Below are 13,158 nucleotides of genomic sequence, written 5' to 3'. Positions count from 1 at the left end.
TGAACGACAATAACGTTAATTAATGCTATTGAAAATACGGTGAACATAAAGAACTTGAAAAAATTTCCTCCATAAGATTGATAACACAGTCTCATTGTGGAAGAGGGAGATGTGAAAGTTTAAGAGAAAAAATTGAAACGAGTAAACCTACAATATCTATTAAAATAGTTATATTATTTAATATCAAATCTTTAAAAAAGATATATGCAACTTAGAGTGGGGCTTTGGGCTCTAGGTGACAAAAGAGTTTTAAAATGAGGTGTGGGTGACACAAGTCTTAATAATTGAGTGGAGGTGACAATTACTTTATTAAAGATTAAGAAAGTAAGAAAAGTTTGAAAATAACCCACAAGTATTTTAATTTACACTTTGATCCAATGTAAAACCTAATATAACTAAAAATGGAGGAAAAAAAGGCATGTTTCTCTCTCTTCTCATTTATTGGAGTTTTCTCTCTCTCTCTCTCTTCGTGATTTTTGTTGTTCATTATTGTTGTTGCCTTATTCATTATCTTCTTCTTCATTATCATCATCTTGCTCTTCATTATCATCTCTTCTTGTTCATTATCATCATCTTCTTGTTGTTGAACATTGTTGTTACCGCTACTATTGCTACTTGATTAAATTTTTTTAGGTCAAATTTTATTCGTATATCACTTGGGAATTACTTATAGATGATTTTAGTAAGTAAAATTATAATTTTTAGTTGAATTTCTCATCTGGGTGTATCTATTAATGCTGTTTTTTCAACAATAGATAAAACATGTAATGTGAATCCAACAGATGAGTAATCTGTTGCAACATATATGACTAATATGTTGCACAAATGAGTAATTTATTGTAACATATTGACTAATCTGTTGCAACATATTGACTAATCTGTTGCAATAGATGAGTAATCTGTTGCAACATATATGACTAATCTGTTGCAACAGATTACTCATATGTTGGATTCGTATTATAGTGTTGTAACATGAATCCAACATATGGGTCATCTGTTGCAACAAATTAGTCATATGTTGCAACAGATTACTCATTTGTTGCAACAAATGACTCATATGTTGGATTTATGTTGCAAGTTATATCCATTGTAGCAATAGCAGCTATACCAAATAAAAAATTCAACAAAAATCATAATTATACTTACAAAATCACCTATGAAGTAATGTCCAAGTGATAAACGAACAAAATTTGACCTAAAAAATTCAAAAATTTTAACAAGGGCACAACAAATAAGTGAAACACATGAAAAATTTCATGAAATAGGTAAAGAAGAAAAAATAGTATATCATACATCAAATACAAAAGGATCAAGGGGACAAACGTTTGAGTTTTCCTAAAAACAATTAAGTTTTCTAGTATTTTAATTGCTTTCTAATGGATGACCCATCTATTATAATAGATTTTCTATCTGTTTGATAATTTCCAACAGATGAATCATCTGTTGCAACATGTTAATCATCTGTTGATTCAAATTAAGCAATTAATAGTAATAACTAAATTGATTTAGCTAAAATTAAAGACAAGTCTTTAAGACAATGGGACAAACATTTGAGTTCTCCTAAAAATGTTTAAGTTCCCTAGTATTTTAATTATTTTCCAACAGATCACCTATTTGTTGCAACAAGTTAGTCATCTATTGCAATAAATGTTTATAATAGGTTAACCATTTGTTGATTCAAATTAAGCAATTATTAATAATAATTAAATTGATTTAACTAAAATTGAAGACAAGACCTTATACAAGGGAGAAAACGTTTGAGTTCTCCTAAAAACATTTGAGCTTTAGTATTTTAAATTGTTTGTCAACACATATTTTGTCTAATTAGTAATTTCAAACAGATGAGTCATATGTTGCAACAACTTAGTCATCTGTTGCAATAGATGTCTATATCTGTTTGATAATTTTCAACAGATGAATTAGTTGTTGCAACAAGTGAGTCATTTGTTGCAATAGATGTCTATATCTGTTTGGTCATTTTCAGCAGATGTTTTTATTTGTTTGGTCATTTCCAACAAATTACTCATCTGTTGTAACATGTTAGTTATCTATTGATTCACATTAAGTCATTATTAGTAATAACTAAATTGATTATTAAAGTAAAATATGAATTAATAAGTTCAATTACAGTTTCAATTAATCTCATGGTAATTACACGATCAACTAAGTATGTTCGTCCTGAGTAGAGTGATCAATTGACCAACTTTATTTGAAATGATTCAAACTAAGTCATCATTAGAAATAACTATATTGATTTAACTAAAATTAAAGATGACTTAGTAAGTTCAATTTCGATTTCAATTAATCTCATAGTAATTGCATGATCAATTAAGTGTTCCGTACTGAGTAGAATGATTAATTGACCAATTTTATGTGAAATAATTCAAATTAAACCATTATTAAAAATAACTATATTGATTTAAATAAAATTAAAGATGAATTAGTAAGTTCAATTACGATTTCAGTTAATCTCAGTAATTACATGATTAATTAAGTGTTTCATCCTTAGTAGAATAATTAATTGATCAATTTTATTTTAAATGATTCAAATTAAGTCATTATTAGTAATAAATATATTGATTTAACAAAAATTAAACGTAAATTAATGAGTTCACTTACAATTTTAATTAATCTCATCGTAATTACATGATTAACTAAGTGTATTCGTCCTGAGTAGAGTGATCAATAGACCAATTTTATTTGAAATAATTCAAATTAAGTCATTATTAGTAATAACTAAGTTGATTTAACTAAAATTAAAGATAAACGTACAATTTCAATTAATTTCATAGCAATGAAATGATCAACTAAGTGTATTCGTCATCAGTAGAGTGATCAATTAACCAATTTTATTTGAAATGAATCAAATTAAGCCATTATTCGTAATAACTAAATTGATATAACTAAAATTAAAGATGAATTGATAAGTTCACTTACAATTTCAATTAATCTCATAGTAACTACATGATCAACTATGTGTATTCGTCTCGAAGAGAGTGATCAATCGACCAATTTTATTTGAAATGATTCAAATTAAGTCATTATTAGTAATAACTAAATTGATTTTGACTAAATTAAAGATGAATTGATAAGTCCCCTTATAATTTCAATTAATGTATTCGTCCTTAATAGAATGATCAATTGATAAATTTTATTTAAAATAATTCAAATTAAACAATTATTCATAGTAACTAAATTGATTTAACTAAAATTAAAGACAAGACCTTAGACAAGGGGACAAATATTTGAGTTCTCTTAAAAATATTTGAGCTTTAGTATTTTAAATTATTTTCCAACATATATCCTATATGTTTGATAATTTTTAATAGATGAGTCATTTGTTGCAACAACTTAGTCATCTGTTGCAATAGATGTCTATATTTGTTTGATACTTTTCAATAGATAAGTCATTTATTGCAATAGGTTAGTCATCTGTTGCAACATATGTCTATATTTGTTTGGTTATTTCCAACAGATGTCTTTATCTGTTTGGTCATTTTCAGCAGATGTCTTTATCTGTTTAGTCATTTTCAATAGATTACTCATTTTTTGCAACATGCTAGTCATCTATTGATTCATATTAAGCCATTATATTAGTAATAACTAAATTTATTTAACTAGAATTAAATATGAATTAATAAGTTCAATTACAGTTTCAATTAATCTCATGGTAATTACACTATCAACTAAGTGTGTTCGTCCTGAGTAGAGTAATCAATTGATCAATTTTATTTAAAATAATTAAAACCAAACCATAATTAGAAATAACTATATTGATTTAAGTAAAATTAAAGATGAATTAGTAAGTTGACTTACAATTTTAATTAATTTTATAGTAATTACATGATCAACGAAGTGTTTCGTCTTAAGTAGAATGATCAATTGACCAATTTTATTTGAAATAATTAAAATCAAGCAATTATTAGTAATAATTAAATTAATTTAACTAAAATTAAAGATGAATTGATAACTTTAATTACGATTTCAGTTAATCTCATAGTGATTACATGATCATCTAAGTGTATTCGTCTTGAGTAAAGTGTTAATTAACCAATTTTATTTGAAATGGTTCAAATTAAGATATTATTAGTAATAACTACATTGATTTAAATAAAATTAAAAATGAATTGATAAGTTCAATTATGATTTCAATTATTCTCATATTAATTACACGATCATCTTAGTATGTTCGTTCTGATTAGAGTGATCAATTGACTAATTTTATTTTAAATGATTCAAATTAAGTCATTATTAGTAACAGCTAAATTGATTTAATATTTACAATTTCAATTAATCTCATAGTAATTACATGATCATTTAAGTGTACAACCTATTGCAACAGATGAGTCATCTGTTGAAAAGTATCAAACAGATATACACATATGTTGCAATAGATTAGTCATTTATTGTAACAAATGTCTTTATCTGTTGGTCATTTTCAATAGATGGTCAATCTGTTGCAACATATGACTATCTGTTTGTTATTTTCGACAGATTACTAATCTATTGCAATAGATAACTAATCTGTTGCAACAAATGTCTTTATCTGTTTGGTCATTTTCAACAGATTAGTCATCTTTTGCAACATCTTAGTCATCTATTGATTCATATTAAGCCATTATATTAGTAATAACTAAACTGATTTAACTAGTATTAATAAGTTCAATTCAATTACTGTTTCAATTAATCACATGGTAATTACATGATCAACTAAGTGTGTTAGTCCTGAGTAGAGTCATCAATTGATCAATTTTATTTGAAATGATTCAAACCGAGCCATAATTAAAAATAACTATATTGATTTAACTAAAATTAAAGATGAATTAGTAAGTTCACTTACAATTTCAATTAATTTTATAGTAATTACATGATCAACTAAGTGTTTTGTATTAAGTAGAATGATCAATTGACCAATTTGATTTGAAATAATTAAAACTAAGCAATTATTAGTAATAACTAAATTGATTTAAATAAAATTAAAGATGAATTGATAATTTAATTACAATTTCAATTAATCTCATAGTAATTACATGATCATCTAAGTGTATTTGTCTTGAGTAAAGTGTTAATTGATCAATTTTATGTGAAATGATTCAAATTAAGATATTATTAGTAATAACAACATTGATTTAACTAAAATTAAAGATGAATTGATAAGTTCAATTACAATTTCAATTATTCTCATATTAATTACACGATCATCTTAGTGTGTTCGTTTTGAGTAGACTAATCAATTGACTAATTTTATTTGAAATGGTTCAAATTATGCCATTATTAGTAATAGCTAAATTGATTTAATAATTACAATTTCAATTAATCTCATTGTAATTACATGATCATTTAAGTATATAACCTATTGCAACAGATTTAACCTGTTGCAACAGATGAGTCATCCGTTGAAAATTATCAAATAGATATACACATATGTTGCAATAGATTGGTCATATGTTGTAACAAATGTCTTTATCTGTTGGTCATTTCCAACAGATGACCAATCTGTTGCAACATATGACTTTATCTGTTTGTCATTTCCAATAGATTACTAATTTGTTGCAATAGATGACTAATATGTTGCAACAAATGTCTTTATCTGTCTGGTCATTTTCAACATATTACTAATTTGTTGCGACAGACGATCAATTTGTTGCAATAGATATCTTTATCTACTTGGTCATTTCCAATAGATTACTCATCTGTTGCAATAGATGGGTCATCTGTTATCAATCTATCTTTAATTTTGTTGTAACAGTAAATAATCTTGTGTTTTTATTTAATTTTAGTCTATGACCTTGCTCTCAACCAATCACTTTCTTTCTTGTAATTGACAATGCTCAAAAACCTACACCTCTTAACATTTTAAAAAAATAGGCAGAATGAGAAAAAAAAATAAACTCAGTCGATCAAATAAAGATTTTCTCATTCATTACATAAAAAATATTTACAACATTAGGTAGATCTGATAAAATAAATTACAAATGATAAAAAAATATATAACCTAATTATTATTATTATTATTATTGTCAATCGGAAATCCATTGGGCAGCAGAGCCCTCAGCCTTCGAATCCCACGAAGCACCCTTGTTGTCGCAGCGCCCAACTCACACTCGAGTTCATGAACCAGCCTTTCATGTTCCTACACGGTGTCAAGCAGAATCGCCATGTACCAAATCAGATCAGTCATATCTAGAACATGCATGAACAAATAACGTAAAACACTAAACCACATATAGTACCAACTGGTAGTTTAACAAAAAAAATGTGAAACTTAACTAGAAAATAGATGCATATTAATAATTTTCATATTAGAACAAGAAAATAAAACATACCTCAATGGACGAACAAGAAATTTATTTTTGAAAGAGAGGTGATTGAAGATATAATGGCGGTTTTATTCAAGACAAGATGCAAGAGATAGAGCTGAGGAGACCTATTTATAAAAGATTGAACGAGTGAATAGTGCAGTGTGTTAGGCAAAAAATCACAACCGTTCACCTCTTTTTTAATAATTATATCTCTTAATTAAATCGAACTTGGTGACTTTTCGATTATTTAAATTAAAAAAGAGATTTAAATACAAAAAAGGTGAAAAGTCATAACTTTTCATCTTTTTGGTATTTTAGTTATTTAAATTAAATAGTTACAAAATTGTGTTTATCATATTTTTTTATATTATTTATTTACAAATTATGTTTTTGATTAAATGATCGAAAAGTCATGACCCTTGAGTTCTTCCAACAGATGATCTGTTTGTTGCAACTATGGTCCATTTGTTACAACAGATGACCCTTCTGTTGCAATATATGACTCATCTGTTGGAGTAATTGATTCATTTTTGCAACATATGGTTCATCTGTTGCAACAGATTGTTCATTTTTTGCAATAGATTATTTATTTATTGAAAAAACAAATCAATAGCAAGATTTATTCAATAGAAATAATAACGAATCATCATTTATCAATACACCATTTTTACCATGAGATTAATTAAAATCGTAATTGAACTTACTAATTCATCTTTAATTTTAGTTAAATCGATATAGTTATTTCTAATGATAGATTAGTTTGAATTATTTCAAATAAAATTGGTCAATTGATCACTCTACTCAGGACAAACATACTTAGCTGATCGTGTAATTACCATGAGACTAATTGAAACTGTAATTGAACTTATTAATTTATATTTTATTTTAGTTAAATCAATTAGTTATTACTAATAATGGCTTATAGATGAATAACATGTTGCAATAGATGAGTAATTTGTTGGAAAAGACCAAACAGTTAAAGACATTTATTGAAAATGACCAAACAGATATAGAAATCCGTTGCAACAGATGTCTAACGTGTTGAAATAGCTAACCCATCTATTAAAAATTATCAAATAAATATAGACATCTGTTGCAACAGATGACTAAATTATTGCAACATATGACTCATCTATTGGAAATTATTAAATAGACAAGATATATATTGAAAAGCAATTTAAAATATTAAAGCTCAATTGTTTTTAGGAGAACTCAAACATTTGTCCCCTTGTCTAAGGTCTTGTATTAAAGACTTGTCTTCACTTTTAATTAAATTAATTTAGTTATTATTAATAATTGCTTAATTTGAATAAACAAATGACTAAACATCTGTTGCAACAGATGACTAATTTGTTGCAACAAATAGATAATCTGTTGAAAAATAATTAAAATACTAGGGAACTCAAATATTTATAGGAGAACACAAATGTTTGTCCCATTGTCGTAGAGGCGTCTTTAATTTTAGCTAAATCGATTTAGTTATTACTAATAATTTCTTAATTTGAATCAACAGATGACTAACATGTTGCATCAGATGATTCATCTGTTGGAAATTATCAAACAGATAGAAAATCTGTTGTAACAGATGGATCAACTATTAGAAAGCAATTAAAATACTAGGGAACTTAAAAGTTTTTAGGAGAACTCAAACGTTTGTCCCCTTGATCCTTTTGCATTTGATGTATGGTATATTATTTTTATCTTCTTTACCTGTTTCATGAAATTTTTCATGTGTTTTACTTATTCATTGTGCCCCTGTTGAGATTTTTGAAAAAAAAATCGGTCGAATTTTGTTTGTATATCACTTGGATATTACTTCATAGCTTTCTTTGTAAGTAAAATTATGATTTTTGTTGAATTTCTTATTTGGTGTATCTGTTACTGCTACAATGAATAGAACTTGCAACATCAATCCAACATATGAGTCATCTATTGCAACAAGTGAGTAATCTGTTGCAATATATGACTAATCTGTTGCAACAGATAACCTATATGTTGGATTCATGTAACAACACTATAAAATGAATCCAACAGATGAAAAATTTGTTACAACAGATTAGTCATATATGTTGCAATAGATTACTCTTTTGTTGCAACAAATTATTCATATATGTTGCAACAGATTACTCATCTGTTGCAACAAATTAGTCATATATGTTGCAACAGATTAATCATATATGTTACAATAAATTAGTCGTATATGTTGCAACAGATTAGTCATAAATGTTGCAACATATTACTAATCTGCGCAACAGATTAGTTATTTATGTTGCAACATAATACTAATCTGCGCAATAGATTAGTCATATATGTTGCAACAGATTACTAATATGTACTAATCTGCGCAACATATTAGTCATATATGTTGCAACAGATTACTCATCTGTTGGATTCACGTTACGTATTTTATTCATTGTTTAAAAACAGCAGTAGCAGATACATCCAGATGAAAAATTCAACTAAAAAATAACAAACATTAAAAAAATAATAAAAAACATAAAAAAAATAACAAACACCAACAAATCAAGTTCCTTATTTTTGTCATAAATTAAAAGCCCTAATTTTTTACCTGTGAAAATCGAAAAGAAACGATGAAGAACTCGAAATTTTTATTGCCGGAGAATGTTGTCACGTCAACTGACGGTTGAAAGTAAAAAAGGAATAGGCAAGAACTCAAAACTATTTGTTGCCAAAGGTTGAAGTTGCACAAGATTGAAGGCATAAATTTGGAAAGTTGTTGATTGGGAGAAGTTAGAGAGAGAAACTATCGAGAGAAAGAGAGAAGGAGATTAATTTGCAGAGAGAGGAAAGTTTTGTGGGTGTGGGTTAATTTGTATTTTAAAAAAGATTAAAAAGTTTGGAAAATATTAATCAAGTCCACAATTAACCTAATCAAGTTTTTAAATTATGTTTGACCCTTTAAGTTGGTCAATGTTACCAATGCTTTATTCAAGACTTAAAAGACACCTTTCCTTCAATTTTCTCAACTTAGAGTACTCATATCTTCTTATTCAATAATTTATAGGAATTCTTTTTCTTATTGTTTATAAAATGATTTGAATTTCATAAATAACAAAATAATCAAAAAACATTATAGTATGATCAAGTAATAAGATGTACCTTTTTATGATTTAATTTTTCTAAAATTTTCGCATATCGCGCGGATATGTATACTAGTTTTACTATCAGCTTAGGAAACAAAAGGCATCTATTGCCCTCTTTTTCTGGCTAATGTTAGTCTTGTTTTAACCCATATAATCTCTATAATGAATTTGTGGTATGATCAACTTATTTAACTGACTAGCAGAGGAAACAAAAGGCATCCATGTCCCCCTTTTTGCTGGCTAATGTTAGTCTTGTTTTAACCCATATAATCTCTATAATGAATTTGTGGTATGAACAACTTATTTAACTGACTAGCAGAGAAAACAAGAACTAAGAATCATATGAACCTCATGCCTTGCGACATTGTTGAAATCACAGTAGTTTTTTTCACTACTGATTCAATTTTTAGCAAAATATTATTGTAGTTTTCTCACTTTGTTATTCGTCTCTTGCCGGGTTTGGAAAAGAAAGGCGATACTAAACGATGAAGCTTACCAGTCCTGAGTAATGTTGATGTGATTGCTTTTGTTTATGATGTCTCATACAATATTGTTAGATTAGATTTGTAGTCATTATTATTAAGCTTTTGATATACTTTTGGTATCGGAATGTGGTGTACATTCGTTTATTTCGTTCTTTTTCCCATATTGGAAATTCCTAGAAATGAAGTAAATATTGCTGCTTCCCCATTTGAGGAAAAAGGAATAATCTTTTTCTCGAAATCAATTTCTTCGGATCCTAAGAGGTGGTATGATCTACGTATACTCTAGCATCCCCAAACATTACTTTATGGGATTACACTGAGTGTGTCGTGTGTGTATATATATAAAAAGATATAAAGTCACTACTGAACTTATTCAAAATATGCAAAAGACACTTTAATGTTGCGGGCGATCTATTACCCCCTTAAACAATGTTAAAGTAGTATAAATAGGACATTTTTCGTTTAATCTCATTGCAAGAAAAAAGTGTTAATTACACACCAATAAATGCTTGGTACGTGTCAGATTTATTTAATATCCTAATATTTATTTATATTTTTTTCTTATTTTATTTCTTTATACTTTTTTTTTCTTTGTCTTTTCTCCTTTTTTCCTCAATCTTATTGTGTACTAATAAACCCAACTATTTCCTCCACCTCCATTATGTTCTTCAATCTTATCGCTGGTTACCTCTTCATAGCTATCATCACCATTGTTTCTATAACTCCAACTCTGATCCATTATGTTTATCATTAAATATAATTAAATTAAAATTAAAATCAAAATCTCCACAAAATTAACTATAAAGTTTGATCACTCATTAATCGAAAATAATTAATTAAAATGTTTTGATAAACCTGCTCAGTTCAGTAAAAAAAATAGGCAATAATTAAAAATTCTAAAATTTACATATATACACTAACTAAAGTTACCTTATTACATTATATACCAATTTGGTAAAGTATTTACACATATCCCAAACTATTTATATAAATCCTTTTCTTTTCAACTTCCTCTCTCTTAAATATTATACATCTCACAACAAGGTTTTCTCATTCGTATTCTACTCCCCCATATTCTCCCACTACACACCCGATATATCTTCCATCTTTGAATCTCCTTTTTCACGGTAAAATTTAAGTTAACCGTGGGGGTTACAAATTTGTATGTTTTGATGATTTATTTGATTTTTTTTGTTTTCAACTTTACCAATTTTTGAATTTTCCCGTATATTTTGTGGATGCATGTTCGTTTTACCTTATTTTGCAAGTATTTTCAAATTTCGTAGTTTGATTTTTTCTGTTTTCTTCATATAATACAAGTTCGATTCTTGGGTTGTAGATTTTTCTTTTTCTTTTTTTAACTTTACCTATTTTTAAATTTTTCGTATATTTTATGGATGCATGTTCATTTATATGAATTACCTTATTTTGCAAGTATTTTCAAGTTTCGTAGTTCGATTTTTTTGGTTTTCTTCATATAATACAAGTTGAATTTTTTATTTTCTTGGTTTGTAGTTGATTCAGGTTAATCAAATTGCTGTAAAAATTGGTAATGGATTCTTGTCCTAACTTTATTTTAGGACTTAGTCAGTTAGATTTAAAAAACAAGATATCCCCGTTGAGTTTGTTCCTGGTACATTTGATTTTGAAGAATCCAATTTTGCAGAGAATTGTTCAAAGCATCGAAACGATCCGACAACAATGAAGAAATTGAAGGAAGCGGCCAGTTCCAGATTGAAGAAGTCAAATTCAATAGCGGCCAGTAAGAAGAAGTTTGAAGATTCCGGTCGACTATGTCTTCCGAAGGTATTGATTATACATGTATATTTTACTTACTTTGGAGAATTAATGTATAATATATTGGAACATATTAATTTTTTGAAACACTAATGTATAATATTAGTATTTTGCATAAGGCTACATTACAAACATATTGGTACATAAGACATCATACATTCTCGATGTTTAAATTGTAAAGTATAAAACATTATACATTAGTTATTTTTACCCAAATAATGTATAATATCGGTATTCCAAAATATATTTCAATATGTTATACATTGACAGTTCTGAACATCAAAATAGTCATAAAGTCCTAATATTGTATAAGGTGACATTATACATTCTAACAAGCTTATAGGTTATACATTTTTAAGTAGTAAATGTGTATCATGGCATTATACATTACTGCAGTTTAATTATTGAATGTATAAGTTACACTCATACATGTCTAACTGTTATATAATCAAGGTCTGATTTAATATTTTGAATGTATAAGCTAACATCATACATGTGTTACTGTTGTGTAATTAGAGTCTGATTTTATTTTTTGTATAAATTGTCTAAATTAAGTTGATTTTCATACTTTTGTTGTACTTATTTGATTATTTGATTATTGGATTATAAATCTGTTTATTGTTCACGGACTGTTATACCTTTATGTGATGGTTAAGGTTTATGTTTCTCTTGCTTTAATTGTTTGTGTATTGTTGAATTTTCTAGCTTTAATTGGTACTAATTCGATTGATAGGTAGTTTATTTTGCCTGATTTTCTGTTCAGGGCTCATTGGTAAGTTTTATAATATTTGTCCCTATTTGCTCTTATTGTTCGTGTATATAATGTGTTCGCCTTATCTGCCTGATTTTCTATTTAGGGTTCACTTGTCCGTGTACCTGTGTTGAGTTGATTTTTAATGCTTTTGTGTACTGTTTAGGTTCCATCCACTGTTATAGTTTTTATGCATTGCATTTACAATATTTGTATTTGTTGTATGTGTTGTTTGTTATATTGGATGATTGATGTTATCTGCTTGGCTAATTGTAAAAAGATTCTTGTTGATTATTCCTATTAGGAAGACTTTAACTTTAAAGCCTTCATAATTATTCCTATTAGGAAGGCTTTAACTTTAAAGATTCTCGTTTGATATTTTTGTTGTTAGGCTAGATCTTTTAACAAGTAATTTAATTTAATATATGGTTCTTGTATCACTGATGCTAATATAACATGTTAGTAAAGTTAAAACCTTTAAATGTTTGATTTTTTTTGTAAATTGTTTTAGAATTCTAGTGGATGTTGTTCTTACAACTTTTTAGGCTACCAACTATTTGAACATCAAGAGCCTGCTAGATCTCACCTGTCAGACTGTGACTGACATGATCAAAGGAAAGACTCCAGAGGAGATTCGCAAGACCTTCAACATCAAGAATAACTTCACACCTGAAGAGGAAGAGGAGGTCGGGAGAGAGACTGCTTGGGCCTTTGAGTAA

At 27.4% G+C, this 13,158-nt stretch overlaps 1 protein-coding gene across 1 annotated transcript; it reads left to right on the top strand.

The window, feature by feature from the left end:
* Positions 1-11,592: 11,592 nt before the first annotated feature.
* LOC107849353 (SKP1-like protein 20) lies at positions 11,593-13,158 on the top strand. Its single transcript, XM_047401528.1, has 2 exons — positions 11,593-11,697; positions 12,985-13,158. The coding sequence occupies exons 1-2, from the start codon at positions 11,593-11,595 to the stop codon at positions 13,156-13,158; spliced, it is 279 nt and encodes a 92-aa protein (XP_047257484.1).

Source organism: Capsicum annuum, chromosome 12 (assembly GCF_002878395.1).
Source record: "Capsicum annuum cultivar UCD-10X-F1 chromosome 12, UCD10Xv1.1, whole genome shotgun sequence".
NCBI classification, from domain to species: domain Eukaryota; kingdom Viridiplantae; phylum Streptophyta; class Magnoliopsida; order Solanales; family Solanaceae; genus Capsicum; species Capsicum annuum.
The sequence above is the reverse complement of the archived record's forward strand: the minus strand, read 5'-3'. Positions and strand labels throughout refer to the sequence as shown.

Excerpts from the sequence above, each read along its gene's own strand:
- LOC107849353 (XM_047401528.1), top strand. The coding sequence starts at position 11,593 with ATGAAGAAATTGAAGGAAGCGGCCAGTTCCAGATTGAAGAAGTCAAAT. Across the intron at positions 11,698-12,984 it reads GTCGACTATGTCTTCCGAAG|GCTACCAACTATTTGAACAT; the intron begins GTATTGATTATA and ends ACAACTTTTTAG.